The sequence below is a fragment of the Mus pahari genome, chromosome 6 (assembly GCF_900095145.1).
Source record: "Mus pahari chromosome 6, PAHARI_EIJ_v1.1, whole genome shotgun sequence".
In the NCBI taxonomy this organism is placed as follows: domain Eukaryota; kingdom Metazoa; phylum Chordata; class Mammalia; order Rodentia; family Muridae; genus Mus; species Mus pahari.
This window is the reverse complement of record NC_034595.1, coordinates 36,386,860-36,407,646: the sequence shown is the minus strand read 5'-3', so window position 1 is coordinate 36,407,646 and position 20,787 is coordinate 36,386,860. Positions and strand designations below refer to the sequence as shown.

At 40.5% G+C, this 20,787-nt stretch overlaps 1 protein-coding gene across 5 annotated transcripts in view; it reads left to right on the top strand.

Moving 5' to 3' along the window:
* Positions 1–20,787, top strand: part of Bnc2 (basonuclin 2) — a 401,863-nt gene that overhangs the window by 276,444 nt on the left and 104,632 nt on the right. For all 5 annotated transcript variants that reach the window (XM_021200278.2, XM_021200277.2, XM_029539739.1 and 2 more), the window contains one exon: positions 7,369–7,604. In XM_021200278.2, coding sequence (XP_021055937.1) covers positions 7,369–7,604 — 236 coding nt within the window. The remainder of the gene's footprint in view (positions 1–7,368; positions 7,605–20,787) is intronic.

Genomic DNA, 20,787 nt, shown 5'->3' with positions numbered 1-20,787 from the left:
GTGTGTGTGTGTGTGTGTAGGGGGTGTACATGGCACATACATACCCATGTATGAGTGTGTATTGAGGTAAAGCTGTGAGTTGTATGGAAAGGCTGGGAGAGTAATAGAAACCTTTCAGAGATGGATTACATCTCTCACTGAGGAAAGTGCCTTGGCTTTACTGTACTAGACAAGTTTAAGAGAAACACCAAAACCTAGTCAAGACCATTGCCACAGTGAGGGCACGGGGGGACTAAACACCTGTTTTGAAGTGGTAGGAGTTAGGTTAGAAAGGAGGAATTGATCCAAGACAAACTGCAATGGGACTAATAAGCGATTGATTATGCAAGAGAGCAAGAAGTAATTAGAGCTGGTTTTGTATGTTCTTGCGAGATAATGTTAAGAGAGGAAAACAGTTTCAACAAGACAGAATCTGGTATCTGCAATTATTATCTCAGCTGTATAAAACCACCCAGTGAAAGATGAGGCTGACACAAGTTCTTGCTTTGCTTAGTGGGATGATAGATAATTTTATTGTTTTTCTTTCTTTTTAATTTACACCATTTAAAAGAGGAGCATCCCTGAGAGAAAATAGCACATTCAAATAAGTTGGCTTTGAAAGATTGTGGCCACATTTCCCAGTCCTACCTGAGCCATACAGGTCAACTATGTGTTTATATTTAAGAGTATGGAGTGGGGTTTCCAGGATTGTGCAAGAATAGCTGGATTCCTAGCGGCAGATTAACACAGAGAGTAGCATGAAGGCTGCTTCCCTGGAAACCTGATGCTTTCTTTGCCTCTCGGTAGATTTCCCCTGCAAATCGGAATGTCCCAGTCATCTGTAGTTCTGCTTCATCTTTGTACTAAGCATCTTCCTACCCTGCTTCTCAGCTTGTTCTTCTTTCTATTCTTTCCACTCAGAGTTAAGGTAACACCCTTCAAGCCGCCGGAGTGCTATACTTGAAAGAACAATGAGACCCAAGAGCAATCATGACAGTGCCATACGCCTTGTCACTGTTATCACGCAACTGGTGATGTAGCTGGTCTTGCGACTCTCTCCTGAGTATGGAAAGCAGCAGCTACTGTCTACACTCTAAAGCCAGCGTCAAGGCAATGCCCTGAACTTTAATCTTTGGTTCCAGCTGTCTTTCTCCCAGATAGCATTACTATAAAAGTTCATTTCAAGACTCCTTTCATTCAACCTATCATGTGGGTACAGTAAAATTAAGAACATACATCTATAAATGTAAATTTTTATTTTTTTAAGTTTTAGTCATCAATGTAGGTGAAATAAAAGTGATATGAATATTAATGTTCATGATTTATTAAACAAAGAGTAGATTATCTGTCAGGGAAATAGATGAAACTGTAGGTTGTTTCTTCACAGATTATCCATGAATAAATAGTGCTTAGAAGAAAAAAAGTTACCTACTGTTGCTGTGATGTTTTCTACTGTTATCGATGTAACTCTCGAGACACCTGGCATTGGTTTACTTTTCTGGATATATGATGGTCACAACTATTAACATGTTTATAATGAGAGGTGTATGCTGCTAAAAAGTATCATTTGGGTATTTAGTTAGTTAGTTTCACGCCATTTTACTAATAGACTAAATACAGTTGTTAGTAAGTTTCTAGTCTCTAAAAGAACATATTGTAAACTTCATAAGATGAAATCAATTTGGGGTGTGTGTGTTGTGTGTGTGTGTGCGCACACACACACACACACACACACACATGCGCGTGCACACCAGAGATTGTGAAATAGGTATTTTATGTCGTTTGATTGCATAGGTGATAACTACCTTATTGAGTGGTAATCACAGTTTCTGAAAGAAATTATGTGAAAATTATGTCTACAGATTTTATCCAGTGTGTTTTGAAAATGATAATTAAACTGGATTTAGAGAGTAAACACCACTTATGTGTTAGGGGCTTTTCTGCACTCTTAAAGACCTGTCCTAAGAATAACTGAGCCTTGAGGATAGTAAAACTTAGCCTAATGCTTAGCACGTCTGGAGTCACTTCTCATTATTGGGCACTCTTCAGTGTAGATTTGTGAGACTCGCCTGACATTAGTCCTCAGACTTAACCTGCTCCTGTGTGTTTCCCAAGGCTGTGCGTGCCGTTCCGTGGCTGGCCTTGTCTTAGTTCCTTTAGCTCCTGTTATTCCCAGAAGCTATGTATCATGCCTCCCATGCTAAAAGCAAGCAAACAAACAGCCCTGCTGCTTTAACTATACTTCTATGCTTTCATCATTTTTAATATATAAAAGTAAAAATTACCAGTTTGTAGAGCATTCAATGTTTTCTGTGTCCTATTAACAGCAACATCAACCACAAAATTTAAAAACATTCCATAGGCTTTGCTTGTTAGGATAAAAGCTCCTTATAGTCCTCCCACCTGACCTTTCAGAACCATCGGCACCCTTTTGCCTCTATGGTTATTCAGGTCTCTCACACTCTTTTGGGGGGTGAAGAGGGGGCTGGAGTAGACGCCTGGCCAGCAACATCAGCATCTTGTGAAAACTTAATAGAAATGTCGAGAGAGTCTTGGTCCCACTGAATAAGAGAGTCTAGGAGAACTGGCCCCATTCCCTGGTCTGACAGGCCCCTTAGGTGGTTCCGGTGCATCCCATGACTGAGAACCTCTGCCTTGACCCCATCTACCTGTGTTACTCACTGCTAGCATCCTAAGTCACTTAGATGACTCCACCTTGTTCTTTCTCCTCTGTGCCACAGAGCATCTCAATCAAGTCCCGCACAGCATTTACAGCTCCGACGGCATTTCTCTGTCTTTGAAGGCAGAGGCTACAACATAAATTACATTTCATCTACATAGAGCAACTTCTCAGGGATCTGTTAATAAGTGCTGATGAGCATGTGAACCTATGCATGGATGAAGGACAGCATTTTAGGAGGAGCCGTGATCAATAAGGTCAGCCGCTGTAGAGAGATCACGGAGAATAATGAATGAAAAATCTATTGGATTTCACAGTACGGCAGGTGTTGGTGACCTTTGAAATGCTTGCTTCAGCAGAGTGATGGGCAGGAAGCCCAGACTGCTGGAAGTTAGGGGCGTCCAACATGATAAGGACTTACACATGTCTTATTGACTGTTTATCTGCACATTTAGAAGCAGGGTTTTCCTGGGTGAAGTTACTGAATGGCTCCTTTTGGTTGGTAACCTAATTCCATTGAGCCTGTCATCTTAGTAGATATAATCATTGCAACATGATGTATTTCTAATTTTAAAATGAAATGAAATGAGCCCTAGAATGACACAGGACATTCAGTAAGTGCTTAAATGGCCATTTCCCTGTTTGCTTGTCTCTCCTATGATTATTTTTCTTTATTAATGCTGTGGAAGATATCATTCTGTGCGTTTATAAAAGGTGAACTTCTTTAGAACATTTCTCATTCCAGACATAGCAGTGATTATGAATTTTATTTGGACTGGGGGATATACCTTTAGTTGAACCAGGCAGTAAATTTGAAATTACATGGCATCTACCTGGAAGTGTTCCCCAAAATGAGGTTGAATCAGTGACAGGATTTCCAAACAGTAATTGAGATATCGATTGGAAACAGTACTTCTGACCTTAATTTTAAGATTCTATTTGAGAGACAGAGAAATAGAGATTGAGAGAAAGTAAGTAAGTGATTGATTGATGATTGATTATTGCACTCTTGCAGCCAAAAGTTTTAAGGAAGATACATTCTTGGTCTCAAGCGTGTCATTAATACCAGCATGCAGTCTTTTACAGAGTATGATATTGTCCAACTCATTCAACTCATATGATTCCCATTTATTGGCACTTTTGCCAGCTACAAATTCAGAGAAAAAGAGAATTCCCACTAGTTGTAACTAAAACCCAGAATCTGATCTTACAATCCATCATTCCACCTTGTTGTGGACAGGGACTAGGACAGACAGGCTTGTCCTTGATGGCCTTGCTCACGACTCTCACCATTCAGGAGTTAGGTCTGAATCCTCACAGAGTTTGAGAGATCTTGGAATTCAACAGAACCCAGCTCTGGGTCACACATTTATGTCAGTTAAAAGACCAAACTTCTTAATTTTTATTTCTCTAAATGTTATCAAAAATTGTTAACCTAGCTGTGTGTGGTTGTGTACAACTTTTATACCAGAATTCAGGAGTCAGAGACGGGCAGATCTCAGAGCTGGAGACCAGCTTGGCCTAACGCAGACGGTTCCAAGGCAGCTAGGACTACTTAAACACTGTCTCTGAGCAAACTTGCTGGTGACCCCCTACAGACTGGAACGGCAAAACAGACTTCCTTGGTAGAGTGTAGAGCCTATATGAAGCCAGTCATTAACACAGGATGATTATCCGTCTATCTTCGATGCTGCATTCAGGCTGAAATCATGGCTGATAGCCTCAAGCCATGCTGTTTATGTTCCACATCCTCATCTATGACTCATCTCTGACACTTTTGAGAGTCTTTTCTTTGTGGCCTCCTTGGACTTTGTTCTTACTACTACTACTAACTTACTAGCACTTACTAGCATAAACATCTTATGCACTAGGGTGTGAAGCTGGCCCTGTGTCTATCTGTGTAAATAAAGTTTTACTGGGACACACACACACACACACACACACACACACACACACACACACCAGGCTTCCTTCCATACTCTAATGTATAAGTGACTAATTCTTAAAGAAAAGTTGCTGCTTACAAACTAGTTACTAAATAATCACATCCTTGTAGAATAAGTTGTCGAGCCCTGTTGTACATATTGCTTTGTCACACTGTTCTTACTTCTTTATATATGACACATTTATCTAGAATGATCATAAATTATTGAGATAGTTCCGTAGGTAAACGTGCTTGCCGCCAGTCCTGATAATGAACTTAGTGCAGTCTCCAGGGCCCTCCCTCATGGTAGAAGAAAACTCCTGTTAGACATATCCTGACCATCTCCTGTCTGGTTATAAAAGGTATTTAGAGGGAAATATTTTGTATTAGATATTTTACTCATGATTTTACGGTTATCTGAAAAAATCCCTGTCCCTTTCCACCCTCTGCTCACGCAGTTTCTTTCTCTTTGAAACCACCAGACTCGTAGCTTCTCAGTGCCTCAGAAGAAGGGATAGCACTTCCTGTCGGCTACCGAGCACATCTGAACATGAGTCTGCATTCACTTTGCAGATATGCAGAGTGCCAAACCCTATGCATCAAATCCAGGATTCGGTGTCCTACTGTTTCTCTGTGATCCCTTCAGCTACTCATTTGTTGTGGTCAGAGCACAAACAGGCTTGTTCAGTGGGGCTTTCGGAGGGCTGAGGAAGGGAAGAGGAGGAGGGGCAGATTTCCCCTTTCCCCATGTCTAACTCGGGGCTCCGACTGGATCAGCTGCTCATCACAAGGCTGCATAGTCAAACCGAGTGTGAAGAACAAGATAGCAACACCCTCTCCTGCCTTCTGCAGCCTAAATGCCCTGTGGAGTGAGAGCTGACTTCAATCTGCAAGCTTGTGAAACCCTTATCTTTCCCAAACGTTAAATTAATTTTTAAAGCTATTTATTCAAAGTTGACTTAACCACCAGAATAGGAGAGATCAGACAAATCAGCTGCAAGAAATGAAGTATGGGGAAACCCGAACTCTTTGACAAAGTATTCCTGGGAGTAAATGTGTTGAATGAAGCCAGCGGGTAAATGATAAGGGCCTTTACACTGTGGATGTAAGAAAGCAATTTATCAAGAGTACATGAACTCTCTGGTGGCTTCAAGTCAGGAAGAAATGAGAGTGGAGGAGGAGCCCTAAAAAATACATTAGAAATACTTAAAAAAAAAAAAAAAAAACCCTCGGTGTGCATGCTCTTTTGAATCTCACCATTAGTATGTAGAAGTGTTGGAATGTTTGAATGGGAGTTGTCCGGCTTGTCTTTGGGCTGTTGGCGACACTGCTGTGGGGTAAAGTGTTCGGGAGAAAGCATTTGATGCAGGTTGTTCAGTAGCTTAGAGTCTGCGGGAACCTTGGGGATTCTCAGATGTGGCTATGACTTAAGGCAGAACGTTGAAACTATTTGCCTGACTCGGGAGGCTAGATGACTACCTCCCTGGCTTACAGTGTTTGCATTTTCTCTCTCTAGGGCATATGTATATAGTATTGACAGTTAATTGCAACACCTTTTCCGTCCTTCTGAGGACTTCTGGGTGCCTTTTTGGAGCCATCTCTTGAATTTTGCTGAATCTCCTGAGCCCTGTGGCTGAGACTTTTATCACCTTCATCGACAGTGGAGAAGCTAGGGCCTCGTCCTTTGTGCTCTCAGCAGTTGGGTTCCCAGTAGTTCAGATGTGGATGGGAAATAAACCTGGTGATCTTATCTTAAGGCTTTTAGTGTTGGGGGAGAGATGCATTTTGTAGAGGTGAGGAGAAGACAGTTACTGAAATGTGCAAAGTGTTTACTATAAAATTGCCCATCCGTCCTCAGCTTTCTCCAGGAGATAATTCCATTAGCTAGAATCACAGAAACTCCCCGTCGTAATCATTTGTTTTTAGTTTCATCTGACACCCCTGGAAGAACTCTGAACAGAAGTAAGTGAGTAACTTCCAGGAATCAAGCTAGTGAAGACAAAACGACCCCACAGGCAAACAGGAGAGAACTTCGGAGAACTAAAGTTTCAGAAAAATCTCCCTTAGATAGTTTGAGTTGTCATCTTCAGCCCTCCACACAAAGCATCAACTTCCCTCCTTCTTTCTGAATACCGTGCTGTTTGTGGTTGTCTTTATTGATGACTTTTCTGTGTAGCCCAGCCTGGGCTTGAATTCTCTTTATCTGTCCCTGAGCACTAAGATTGCAAGTACACGGTTTCCACCTCGCCAGGTTTGAACGAGGCCTTTTACCCTATGACTTAAAAGATGCTCCTCCTCTTCTTAAGACGGGTTAGGAAGTCTAAGGGTGATAGCAGAGTCGAGTTTTTTCTGTTTTAAAGGCGAGTCCATGCTGGCACATACCTTGTTTACAGGGTAATGTAGAGCCTGTTTTTTAGAGTGTGAATTTGGGTTACTGTGTTTGTGTAGAGGAATAGAAGGCACTGTGATAACTTGAGCTGGCGTTTAACTAGCGAATTAATTAGTCATGTTTTTAGAAAAAAAGCCACAATCACTAAGAAAAAAATTCCTTAGTGACTTTCTTTCTATAAGTCAAATATTTTATCTGATATTGTCTGTGATTTATAAATCCTAAGTCATAAGAGTTCCAAAACAGGACGTGAGAGCTCTTGCTTAAATATCTATGGTCGTAAGCTGTCAAAATGGAGCCTGGACAATGTCCAATAAAGTTTATAATGAATTTTTTTTTTGTCTTTTCTGTCTGCTTATCCACCCTATCTCTGGGACATCGGTGGGATGACCACAGCCTTGGATAAACTCAGCACACAGCACCTGTACCACCCCACTCAAGTGGAGATTGTGCAGTCCAATGTCGTGTTTGACATCAGCAGCCTGATGCTCTATGGAACGCAGGCAGTGCCTGTGCGGCTAAAGATACTGCTAGACCGGCTCTTCAGTGTCCTGAAGCAAGAGGAAGTGCTGCACATACTACACGGCCTGGGCTGGACCCTGAGGGACTATGTCCGAGGATACATCCTTCAGGTAGGAAAGGATTTGAGCACTGCATCTGGGCCAACTCTTGGTGGGTTTCAATGAGAACTGTGGCTACCTCTGGTTTGCTTCTTTCCCTCACACAGCCAGAGAGGTGTATTCTCCTCAGATCCGGGAGATGGAACAGGGAGAGTGCTGTCTGTAGGCTCCTGTCAGGCCTTTGGAGTGTGTAGTTGAAGGGAAAAGTAGCCAGTTGACGCGTGTTGCTTTATGTGCACCTTTGAATTCAACTCTTTCCAAGTGAGCTGTCTTATTTCCCTCTGTAAGCCTTACTATCTTTGAGACGAGGGATGAGTTTTGAAAATCTGACATTACTCTCCACCTGGGTTCATGAAGGTATTTCCCATGTCCAGGAGGCAAGGTCCCCTTGAGTGCTGTGAACCCTTGAGCTTTATTGTATCTTCACCCAAATCAAGGGAAGAATTGTAACCTGCGTGAACTGTATATCCGTATATCTTGCAAAAGCTCATGTTGTAGCTTCAGAGCTAGGAACCCTGGAACATGTACATGTGGATTTACTTTGACCATTCTATATCCTGGAGTCCCTCCTTATATCAGTGTCACTGCTAATGTGGTAAGCCTTCTGGATTTATTTGGGAAATGTATAGCTTCCACCCTATCATCAATACCCCATCTCTCATTGCCTTTTTGGTGCTATGCCATAAGTCATTTTGCCTTTGGTATTCTTTTTTATATCTTTCTGTCTTCCTGTAACTTTGAGAGGTGGCTGTTGAGAACAACATGTTGAGAGACCCCAGGATCCAAAATCTGGATGATGCAAGACTAAGTTATATTGAAGGAAATGTCAGTTGGGGAAGGTAGAATCTTAAGTCTGTTTTGAAAGTTCCTATGGAGATATATCCAGAGCTGACCTCTTGGAAAGAAAAATGTTTATGGCTCTGCCAGCCCTGTGGAGTACCTTAGATATAACTGATATTTATGATCTGAACCATGCCCTGTAAAATGTACGTCCTCAGCTGCCGAATACACATATTATATGGACACTCTACTGAGTGGGGATGCTCCTTTCTCCTCATGTTTTAATCTGGATGAGGGACATCACTACAGATATAGGGATGAGGACATACAAATTCATGCCATTCTTGTACATGACTATTCTACACATCAGTGGTGACAGATAGTATGCTACCAGCAGTAGCATAGTGAATAAGAGTAGAAAAAGACATGGAAAGGCCTATCTCTTCCGTGTTGGGACAATTCTTAGTTTAGTACGAGCCTAGACCTGAGAAGCATGGAAGCTTTGTCCCTCAGAACATGAACCGAGGGTGACAATAATTATATGCGTCATTTTTAGTTCATATTAACTTTCTTTTTTTGTTGCTGTGGAAAAACCCCATGGCCAAGGCAGCTTGCAGAAGGCTTTATCTTGGCTTATAATTCCAGAGGATGCACATCTTTAAAGGCAGAGGCAGCAGGTACCACACGTGGCAGAAGGGATGGAGAGCTGACCGGTCACATTTTAACCACGAACACTAAACAGAGAACACAAACAGAAACGGCAGGAGTCTTTAACCTTTTGAAGCCTACCTCTAGTGGACATTCCCCAGCAAGGCCACACTTCCTGAACTTCCCTAAACAGCACTGCCAACTGGACCCTACATGTTCAAATGGACGAACCTTTAGGAGACATTCTCACTCTTAACACCACAGTTTTAAGTAGTGTGTTGCATCTTTTCTCACATGCCCCATGTACAACTATTTCAGTGCGGTAAGTGGGTGGATGAGTCATAAGAGCCAGGGAATATGAAGAGATGCGTGATCCAGGATGAAGAAAACATGGGACCACTTTCCCCATCCCTGCTTAGCTTGGCTCTGAGACCTTTGGAGTACCAGATCTCTCTGGAGCACTTTCCACGTGATTGTTAACATCTTTTTTGGATTTTTTTCCCTACAAGAAATAAACAAAATAAAGCCAAACAAACAAACAACAAAACCTCTTCACGTGTCTCCCCTTCACGTATCTGTTAGCTTAGCTGGTTCCCTTTTTTCAAATCCTATCAAATAACATCTTCACTGACTCCACTGTGATGCTTGCTGCTGCCATCAATACTGTATTTCAACACCATGACTTCCAACATGTAGATATGTGCATTGCTATACTGGTTTGCCATCATAACAACTCTGTAGTGATTCCTGTCACATTTTGATGTTAATTAATAGACAACCTTATGACACTGCTTTTTTATACTGTTCTTATTTGACCAGAGATTTTGTAAAAATATAAAATAATTATTTAGGTATTAATTTTCCCAAAATTTTATTATGTCTATACAGGATAGAAAATATCCATCTTACAAATATATTGTAGATTTCATTTTGTATGAGATATAATTGCAAGAGAAGTATCTAAGTAGACGACAGCAAAAAGCCTCAAACCAATATATAGAAATTCTCTTATTGGGAAAGGAAGTGGCACATAAAAATGCTACATATATTGCCATTTTGATATAATTATAGTTAATTTTCATTAATATAAATGTTGTCAAGTCTCAAATTTTAAATTATCATTTCTAGGAGTCTAGAATTGATATTTTCAGAAAAATTATAGATTTTGCATATTAGAGGAACTCTCAGCTTAGTTTCTGTCTTCTTTTATTGATGGAATTGATGTAGTATTGATTTTCTTTAAATGGCACTTTCTGTCGTTTAACATTTATCATATACTTGTTCTGTGTAAAACAGTTCTAGGGTTAGAATAGAAACAAAAGGTTGCAGGGCACAAACATTAGAGAATACTTTCTGAGAAAATATTCATTTTGTAAAAGACAAAAGAAGTTGAGCTATGAAAACATCCCCTCTTTTAAAGGATGTTCTTGATTACTGACTAGTCTTTAGACTTATGTGTGGTAATGATAAGGTATGCACAAATGACTTTGAATATAATTATATGTAACATTTTTTTTTGTACAGGTAGACTATAAACTGTTCATCTGAGAGCCGGGGAAGCCTATAATGCACCATTAGTGTACAAGTCATTTTATCTGGCTAAAACTCAATTGTCTTGTAGCCCTCAAGGCATCAATTTTAACATTATTGCTCTCAACAACAGTATATTGAATATTATGTCAGTTAAAGGAGAGTAATTATCAAGGCAAGTTAGGGTGGCTGTTAGTCTTACCACATATTGACTTGGTTAGCAGTTGGCTATAGATTGTGTTACCAGGCAAATAAAGATGTACGGTAAGTTGAACTGGTCAAGCCAGGATATTAATCTAAGTCCCTCTGGGCCCAAACCTACATTCTTTATGTATGCCCAGATACTTCTACCTTTATCAAGAGTTTTAAAAGTGGAGGAGAATATGTCATCTGTTTTTCAAACTGGGAGTGTATGATTGCAGGGGAAGAGGAGGTCATCAGGAATTCAGGAAAGCTATCATTTGTATATGATGTTCAGAGAAAAGGGGACATGACAGGAAAGCCACACAGTCATTGAAAAGCTTCGGGTATCTGTTAAAGAGCCTTTCACTTAGGTGGCGTATGTAAGCCAGCCAATTAGTTGGGTGTAAAATGAACAGCATAAATTGGACCACAACCACGTAAGAAGGTGGGCCATCTCCTAGACGTGAAAACCCCAGCGGTCTCTGGTGTAGTTGCTAAAGTCTTCATTCAGAAAGGAGAGCTGGATGGCTTTCCAGAAAAGTCCCTTAAGTGCTAAAATATAAATTCAAAGGAACCTATATTTTCTGCAATCAAAGAATAATAATTATTATTACTCCAGGACATCCTCTATGGACACATTTATTCACAATCAATAAAAACAGTGGCCTGCACTCTTGTCCCAGCCTCATTTCCTTTCTGTCTCTGACTTATCATCATTGAATTTAGTCATTTAAAAATAAAATTTTCACATAGCCTCTCTTTAGTTTGAACATGTATCTAACTTGCCTGGGTGCATGTTCCATCCTGTCTTTGGAAAACTCCCCACTTGTAAGCGAGTCCTTCCAGAATTCTAAGAACCAGTTCAGTCTTTCTGAGTAATTAGAGTGTCAGCAGCCAGTGTGTCAGAGGCTCAGTGATGCACATTGCAGGTAACCTGGGCCGCATGGTTCTAGCATTTCTCAGACCATCATGAGTCTGAGAAGTCTAGCTTTCAATGTAGGAGAAACCACAGGCTGGATCCCTCTCTGAGCATTTCATGGTACACATTAGCATAATAAAAGCTCTGAGGACTTTTAAAGGAAGTCGACTTGAAAACAAAGGTAAGCAGCTTTCCCCAGTCCTTGCTAATGCCTCTTTTTTTGCCAAGTTCATCCAAATAATTCAGTTCTGGAACACACTTACCTCTTCCTTAGCATAGGATTCACTTAGGAAGGGTTTCACTGCCTGCAAATCCCTACTTTTCTGCCTGTGTGGGTAATGTTTTTCTACAGGAATAAGATGAAATCCAGTTTTTGCCAGTACTAGCTAAACCAATAGAGCCCTTCTTTTTTCTGGTGTTATTTTTATTTCACAACTGTTCACTTCAGGCTCATAGCACAGTTTAAATATAGTCCCTTGTTAAACCATTACTATAAGTACTACAAATTCACTCAATACATATCAAAGAAATATTCTTAAACTTAAGACTAGCATGGTATTTTACTACAGAACTCATGCAATATCCAGTCATTTCATTTGGTCAGAGGAGCCTTAGCATTTCTTCTGACTTTGTAGGAATAGACAACAACAGATTACAGATGTGCCTTGCCTCTGCAGGTCAGAAGTAAAGGCTTCCAGGCTGCCTAGCCAAAGGCTTATGCAAAAGAAACAAATTCTGGTATTTGTGTGGTAGGAAATGTCAATATCAAACAAACACATTTATATTATCCCATGAGAAGTAGGTTCACATGTTTGTTTCTGAATCCCCATCCACCCCTCTAGTAGTTACTTTCAGAAACTTAACACTTGATGCATAGAAGTCTGTATGGGCTCTATGGCTTTTCTGTGATCACATGAACTTCAAATTGGCATAGTAGCGTATAGCAAGCTCCCTAAAGATCACAACCACAAACCTCTTGTTCCCCTTTCAGCACACTTGCTGAGTTCCCAGTGTTCTGTGTGGGAAGGCAGATCCCTGGCTTAATGTCTTATCAGGAGTATGAAATTCAGCCTTTGCCTTTGTTTAACATGAATCTCTCACCTGTAAAACAGCTTAATAATAGTACCTCACAGCTTTGTTGTGAAAATAAGAGTGTACATGAAGGGCTACTTAGTACAGCCAACAATAACTGCTAATATGATGGTGGAAGATGATGATCAATTATTATAACCTATTGCCTACCTGCTCATTTTAGTTCATAAAATAGCCTTGAATTCTGGATTTGGGTTTTCATGTCTAGCCCTGGCTGTCCTAGAAGTTGTTCTGTACACCAGACTGTCCTCAAACTCAGAGATCTGCCTGCCTTTACCTCCCAAGTGCTGGGATTAAAGGCATGCACCACCAGCAACCATAGAATTCTGGAATTCTATATTTCACTATCCCCCTTAGAGCAGAATGTCTTTCTAGCCATTCAGACATAAAGAAAGCAACTTCTCTGTTGTAAATAAATGCACATAACCACACACGGAAACATGCTTAGACATTTGAACATACTTGAATATAAAGGAGAGCAGAATAGTGACAGACACTGGACTCTGCAGTTGGATAAATTTGGTGTAAACCTTGGGGTTAACGTTGACAGCTGTTACCTAACACAGATGTATCATTCCAATATCAGTTTCTTCATCTATAAATCCTGTAATAAAATGAAATTATATTTAAATACCTCACAACTTAACTAAGCCATGGCACACTTAAGTACTAACTATTATGCTTTGTGTGTGTTCACATGTATGCCTTTATAATGAAACAATTTATTCTGTAGGACTCTGCTTTTTTTTTTTAACCACTTTTTTGTATTTCTAGTTCATCAACTCTTCCAGTCCCTGGGGCAGAATAAGTGAAACTTGTTAGAAATCATTGGAGCAGGCTTTTATATGAAATAAAAGTTTCAGGTCAGGGTGCAGCTCAGCGATGGAGCACTTGCTTAGCCCTTGCCTAGCATGCACAAGGCCTCGAGGTTCAGTTCCCAGCTCTAGAAAATAAAATGGGCAGATTTTAAAATGAGTATTAACTAGCCTCGCAAACTTTTAGGGAATTCCAGGAGCATAAAGAAGAAAGTACCTAGCTGTAGTTTATTTATGTAACCTTTTAATCAGTTAATTGCTATGTAGAGTCCACCAGCACAGGTCTTTCCTAAAGCCCACGAGGCAGTGAGCAAGGCAGCCCTGATCAAATGATGGGAAGGAAGTTATTTGATGAAAACTAAGAGAGTTGCAGAGGGCTTAGAGGAGGGGTGACATCCCAGGTAAATATAGGATGATCACCGTGGTTCATGAACAAGTTACCTTTGTATCCTGTCACTGATGAGTCTTTCTCAGGAGGAACACCGCGTGAGTGAGCAGAAGCCCTCTCTTTCTAGCAAGGACAGGCACAAGATCGATGACTTGGGGCAGTGCCCCATGTTTCAGTCCTTTGTTTTTTTTCCACAGTGCCTGAGCCATCTGCAGACGTTATCCTGGCAATCCTCCTAGCCTCCCTATTAAAGAGATGGTCTGGGAGACTGTTATCCCTCGCTCTAAAGTCAGCATGGCTCAAGGCCTTAGTCAGACTCAGAGCTGGAAGTTGAGTACAGAGATTTTGAATCCCCTGGCAAAGCTCTGACTATTCGAACAGTAATGAAAACAAAGTCCTCAGACATAATGATGCAGCTTGGTGTTTAGTACTCGGAGCTAAAACAAAGACGCGCTTCCTCTCACCCTTGTATCATAGAGCCAAGTACCTCACCAGATGGCTCACCAGACTCTGAGGTGGAAGGCAGTGATCAGGAATAGGGCCTGTGTGTGTGCAACATAGAAAGAGGCTTTTGAACTCATCAGGAGAAGCAGAGTTGATCCACTTTTCCTTGACGAGTTACATTTGATAAGAAACAACTCGGGTTTCCTTGAAGGCATAATTCTTTGTTGTCATTGTCATTGTTCATTGAGACCCTGTAGACCAAACTGGACTTCAACTCTGATCTCCCAGCCTCTGCCTCCCAAGAGCTGGGATCCCAGGCGTGCACACCACCATCACCACAGCCTGCGTTGCTTTTAGATGTTATTGATTAAACTGTTGTCTCTGGAGTATCACTCCTATGCATTCTTCATTGAATTTAAAGCAGACAGCTCCTCAACTGTGGGGTTCAACCTCAGGCCAGCCCCCAATTAGTTTCTAACTATGTCAAAATAACCTGTCCACAAGTCTCATTTTCTTGGTGGCAACCTACTTTGAAAAAAAAAAAAAATTGAGGATCGACAGATGTAGCGTTATAAATTCATAGCGAAGCTCAGCAAATGTGCTTCCATAGGCGGGCCAGTCTTTAGTCCCTGACTCCGCCTCTTAAGTTTCGAGAACCGCACATCTCATGGTTCTACTTGGCCATACGTTTTATTTGAGCCACTGCATCCTTTCCCTGTGTTTTCCTCAGTTTGGTGAAGGGGTAGGTGCTGTGACTCACAGTTAGGGTGGGAAGAGGTTTTCATAGCCAGACTCTCCTGTCTCACTGTGCCTCCCATCTCTAACGCTGATGTGTGGAACCGTGAAGGGCTGCGAGAGGTCGAAAGAGAGAAGGACGTGCAGCAGCTTCTAGAAGCTCTGACTAAGCCCACACAGACCAGACAACATAGCCATAGATGCATTTGTTTGATCCGTGCATGGTATTGGCACATGGAATGCTGGCAGTGATCGGAAGATGCAGTGTGTGCCAATCCGTTGACTAATAGAGTCAGAGTGACCCCTGCCAAACGGAATTAGTCTGTGGAGACCTGTTGAAATAGGCAGTGCTTAGGAAAAAGAAGTGCGCTGTTACTCCATGGAAAGGATGGGACAGGCTTTTTTTTTTTTTTTTTTTTTTTTTTTTTTTTTTTTTTTGCATACAGGAAGAAGGCTGTATTTGAGAGAGAGAATGAATACGTTTATTGGGGAGTTGGTTTCACTTGGCTGCAGGCTCTGAGCGTGGGGTCTGTGGGCATGGATTTCGACTTGTCTGATGCTTCCATATCACTAACTACCCCTGCCTGCTTGCTTGCTTTCTTCTTTTCCCCTAACTGCCTCTTTCTAAGGGATGTGATTCTAATAGCTCACTGATCCAGAATTTGTTTTTTGTTTTTTTGTTGTTGTTTTTTTTTTTTATACCCTGGGACTTTGTAAATAATTACCTAACCACAGTGGTCCTGTTACCATCTAGGAAGTGTTGGTGGCGATGGAGTGGTGTGTTTACTCTTGTCCACCCACCCTCCGGCACTTTCTCTTCCTTTGCAAAAAAAGGAGACTTAAGCTAGTGGACTAGGAGGGTAGGTGACACAGTGGTAAGTGTACATTACAGCAATGGATTGTCTTGTATGACACCAAAAGAGAAAGCAGAGAACCCACGAGAGAATGGCCACTGCTCAAGGGGCGTTTCGCATCCAGAACTCATCATCTGTTTCCTGTGTGATCCTTATGTAGAGAACCCAGAGAAACATGCTTTTTTGACTTGGAGAGCCAGAGCTTCTTTCTATGTTTCTTTATTCTTCTGTACTTTTCTCTCACAAAGCCATAATAACAGTGTCAGCGGCAGCTTTCTAGTTACTATGAGTAATGTGGTTTTGTATTTTCTATTTTTATTTTAATATGTTTTCCCTACTGTGGATTGTTTTGTTTTGTGTTAAAAATTAGTGTTAAGCAAATGCAGTAATTTAAACTGTGGTATGTTCTGCTCTGCTTTTTTTCTTTCTTCTTCAGTACAGCTCTGAAGGAGGCCTCTATCAACAATAAGCATTTCTGTGTCCTTAGAGTAGGACACAGACCGCTAACATTATTGGCTCCTGAATGTAGTAACCCAGACTTTAAATAACAGAATAGTCTTTGTTTCCAGAGTACCGGTTCATATTAGATCTGTTTATTCATAGTTTGTTGATAAGACACGAAATTGGCAAGTCAGAGAAGCACCTTAAATTGACTCATTTATTTGCTTGTTTTTAAATATACAGCCACAGTCGTAAGTTTTAAATGAACAATAAGATAGGTTCAGATTCCTCTTGAGAGGGTAATTAAGAGCTCCTTGTCTCTGTGCCTGCCAGCATCTGAGTTCATGCTGAGTATGTTCCATCGAGTCAGCCGTCACTCTCTCAGCAGTGGGATTGCTGTCCCACGCTCTGACATGTGAGGGAATGTCTATCTCGCAGTAGCCATGGGCCTCTGCCAGATTGGGAGATCTGAAGGGCCAGGACTGGGAGCTTTTTAATTCTGAATCAATCGGGGTTCCAATTTCTAACAGCAGAGACAGGGAGGCCAGTTGAATCTGTGGCCAACACAATGGTTTTTGGGTTTTTTTGTGTTTTTTTTTTTTTAAATAAATAAATAAATTTCCCTCTCTTTTCTTGAGGTGCTTTATTCCTTTAAAATATGAGTATCTCTGTCCATTGATCCTCTGGTGACTTTCTGCTGGATTCAAATTGTGGTTTCTTAGGTGAAAAGGTCAGCGTGTTACTCATTCAGCTGCACATCGATGGAGATTAACAGAAAGCTGTTCAGGACATGTGGACGGTGCCAGACCCAGAGTACCTGAAAGAGGTGTATTTCTTTCCTGCCTAGCCTTCACTTCCTCAGCCATAGCAAGAGGATGCCCTGTCTGCTGGGAGTGGGGGAGGGCGTTCATTGGCAGTGTACTAGCTGCTGCAGATCCATAGGGTGCGTGAGAGCCCTTGAGAGTCAGGCATGTCACCTCTGTAACATCACCTGATTTAGTGCTTTTCCGCGGGTCTTCAGCATCTCAGGGGGCCTTTTTCCCTTGCAGCACTGATCTTTCAATGAGGTGCTAGTGTCTGTCCCAGGCAATAACAAGGAAAAACCATGAAGTGTGAACAGCTCTTATTAAGGGGTAAATGTCATTAACGCTTTTGTAGCCTTCTCTACAGTCTGAATGCTCTTGTCAAGAGAGTGACTCACTGAAGCCTTCCTTTAAATCATAAAACAGAGTTTCAGATGCTGAAGTTTTACATTTTAATTAAGCAAAGCCATTATCATTATCCCCCTTGGCTCCCAATTTTTTTTTTTTTTTTTTTTTTAATCAGCTATGCCTGCAGCCTTTGAACAGTCCTCTAAAAATAAGGCTGGAAGAACTTGTTACTGGAAGTTATCTTAAGGCCTTGAGAAACAGTTACCCTAAGTCGAAGTGTTAGGTAATTCTGGCGGTACCAGAGCAGACGCCTTTCTCAGTTTGGGTGTTTCAGATACTCATATAAGATGCAAGTTTCTATATGATAGGAGAAAACGGGAGCTTGTCAAACTGATAAGTCTAAATTAACAGACTATTGAAAGCATCTACCATCTAAATAATGGATTTATTTTCTGTACATATGCAGAATTGTTTCTGTGGTCATTGATTTTTTTATGTAAATTTCTAATGTTATTTGAAGCAAGAAGAAAAAAATGTGGGCAAGAGCTTGCTCTACTCCATTTCTTCTGTTAGGCACGCAGTAGTCCAGCTTACAGCTTTCAGTTGTAAAATTCAATAAAAATAGTTACGTGGTAGAAGAGTGAGAGAGATAAAGCATTTTTTACTCTGGTATTAATTTTAATAAAGAAATTGTAAACATTGTTAAAACATGGGAAGTAAATCCAGAAGAGTTAGGGGCATACATATTAGAAATAAAAATTAATTATCTGATGCTCATTGCTAACTTAAAATATATAACTTAATAAGCTTCTTATTTAGAGTATAATTTTTAAAATTTGTCCTTTCCCCCCCCTTTAAAAAAAATTACCTTTATGGTTCTTTTGCTTTTCTTTTCTACTTCTCCTTCTTATTTGTAAAACTGAAGAAAAATGAGTTCATTCAACAGATTCTTACTTAAGTGGTTGCTGTCTACAGGTGGTAATCAGGCAGCATGTTCCTGGTGTAGCTTTCAGTGGAGGAGGCTGACTTCCACCAAAGGAGAAGAATCAGTAGCTACGCTTTGTAGTGGATACATAAGCCAGATCTATAGCTAGGAAGGACATTAGCCAAGAACATGTAAATGGAGTCCTCGGACATATTTCCAACTTGCTTAAGAGGTTAGTACCAAAAACAAACAAACAAAAAACAAAGACAAACCCTAACCCTTCCCCCTCAGGGAGGACCATGTGTGGAAACCTTGTGTGAAGTCCCTCACTTCAGAAACGGTGATCTCTTGGTGGAGTTGCTTTCGCCTGTGCCACTCGGGGAGTAATTGAACCTATTAACTTGTATATGTTTGACATTAAATTAAAGTCTACATTCATATGAAAACATAAATTTTGGAAGTAGTCTGCATCCCGTTTGTTTCCTTCGCTCAGTGTGTGAATTTTAGTTCATCTGAACCTTATTTCGGGGAGAAGTTGTATGTGCATGTAATCGAATGTGACAGTCTACTGCCTGCCTGTAGGTGGCTCCTAAGGGAAGTATTCTCACGTTTGGGTGACTGTGAGAAGACACTTGAAATAGCACCATCTGCCTTGCCTGCTTCTTTCTCTCTGTTCTACCTTACACCTGGATTCAGACTGTTAATACAGAAACTATACTTTGTAACGTTCACATTTTGGGATAACTTTGATGCCCAGAGAATGAAAATGATCAAAGATGTACAGTCAGACTTCATGAATGGTTTACAAGACACCGGGTGGGGGAAGCACGAGTGTACTATATTCCCATATAAAGAGTATCTGGGGTCTGAAAGGGGTGCACTGGAGGGAACTCCTCTTAAAAGGGAGGGGCTTTGTCAAAGAACGCTATAGAGTGGGGTGTTCATTTATGATTTATTTGCCAGAGGGCATCCCTTTGAAAGTCTAGACAGCGTCCTGAGGATAAGCCGTGGCCTCCCAGACCTAAGGCGTATCTAACAGTTTAAAATTTCACAGGTGTTTAAGGCATCCCTGTACCATGGACAAGTGTCTTATCAGAAGTTTGGTTTCCATTATTTTAGTCAGATTTAGGTTTTTGGTGTTCTTGCTGTGTTGTATGTCTTTATGAATTGCCATGACTCTAGAAAGTCTAGATGGCAGAATTTCAATGCCAGTGTTACATGGTGACAAAATACGTTATTTCTCTCCAGCATTCTTCCATTCCTGTTATATCTGCATGGTTTTACTCTTACCTTCACTTACCTGACGTGAGGAAGGTTTGTGAGGGTCGTGCGTTTTTACTGTCTTTGAGTGAGCTTCAGGGAGATGGAACATACATATTGGTTAACTTTGCAGCTTTGTAGTATGTGTCTAATAGGTAGCACTATGATTCAAATATGTGGTTTAGAGTGGCATTCATCAAACTAAAGCATATTTTCCTGGGGAATCAATATATGAGTGATATGACAATCTTCCCCCATCTAAAATATTTGAAAATCTAAGGAATAAGATCAAACATGAAATCTCTAAATGTGTTTAAAGAATATTTTTCATTTAGAAAAAAGTTCTATGAAGTGTAACATGGTCTTTGAATTTATACGGCTTATGTGTGCAATATAAATTAGTAAATTTGGTAGAACCTAATATATTAACAATACTATGTATGTACACATGCTTTCTACATTTACATGTTTTAGTAAAGATATATACTAAGATGTTATATTAAGAAGTAATTACCTCAGTTTAGTAGGGTAGACATTGAGAGCCAGATAATTAAACTTTTAATTTTTAATTCTAATTTGGTATAGAGCAGGAATTAAAATCTGACTTAGAAAATGTTCACCAAATACTATTTATTTACTTACCAAATATATCTTTAAAAGAGTGAAAACACAAAGATTTATCTGAAAGATTAGAGTTTTGAAATTTCCCTTTAAACTACTCAGAATTCTGAGCAGTGCTTATGAAATCTGAATAGAGCTTTATGTAATGCAATGGATACAGTGGGCAGGGCTTAACTACAAGACTGATGGGAGAAGTAGGTTTTTATTGTGTCTTTATGAAGAGAAATGAATATAGAGAAAACAAATGAATACAGAACCAAAGACTAGAAAGACACACTAAAATGTAGTACAGCCTTACACGTTCCAGCTTATTTGTGATTTGAGGACTGAAGATAGGGATTTGCAGAACTCCATAGCAACAAAGTGCACATAGGTAATTGATAGCTGTTCATTGAATTTTATCACGGTT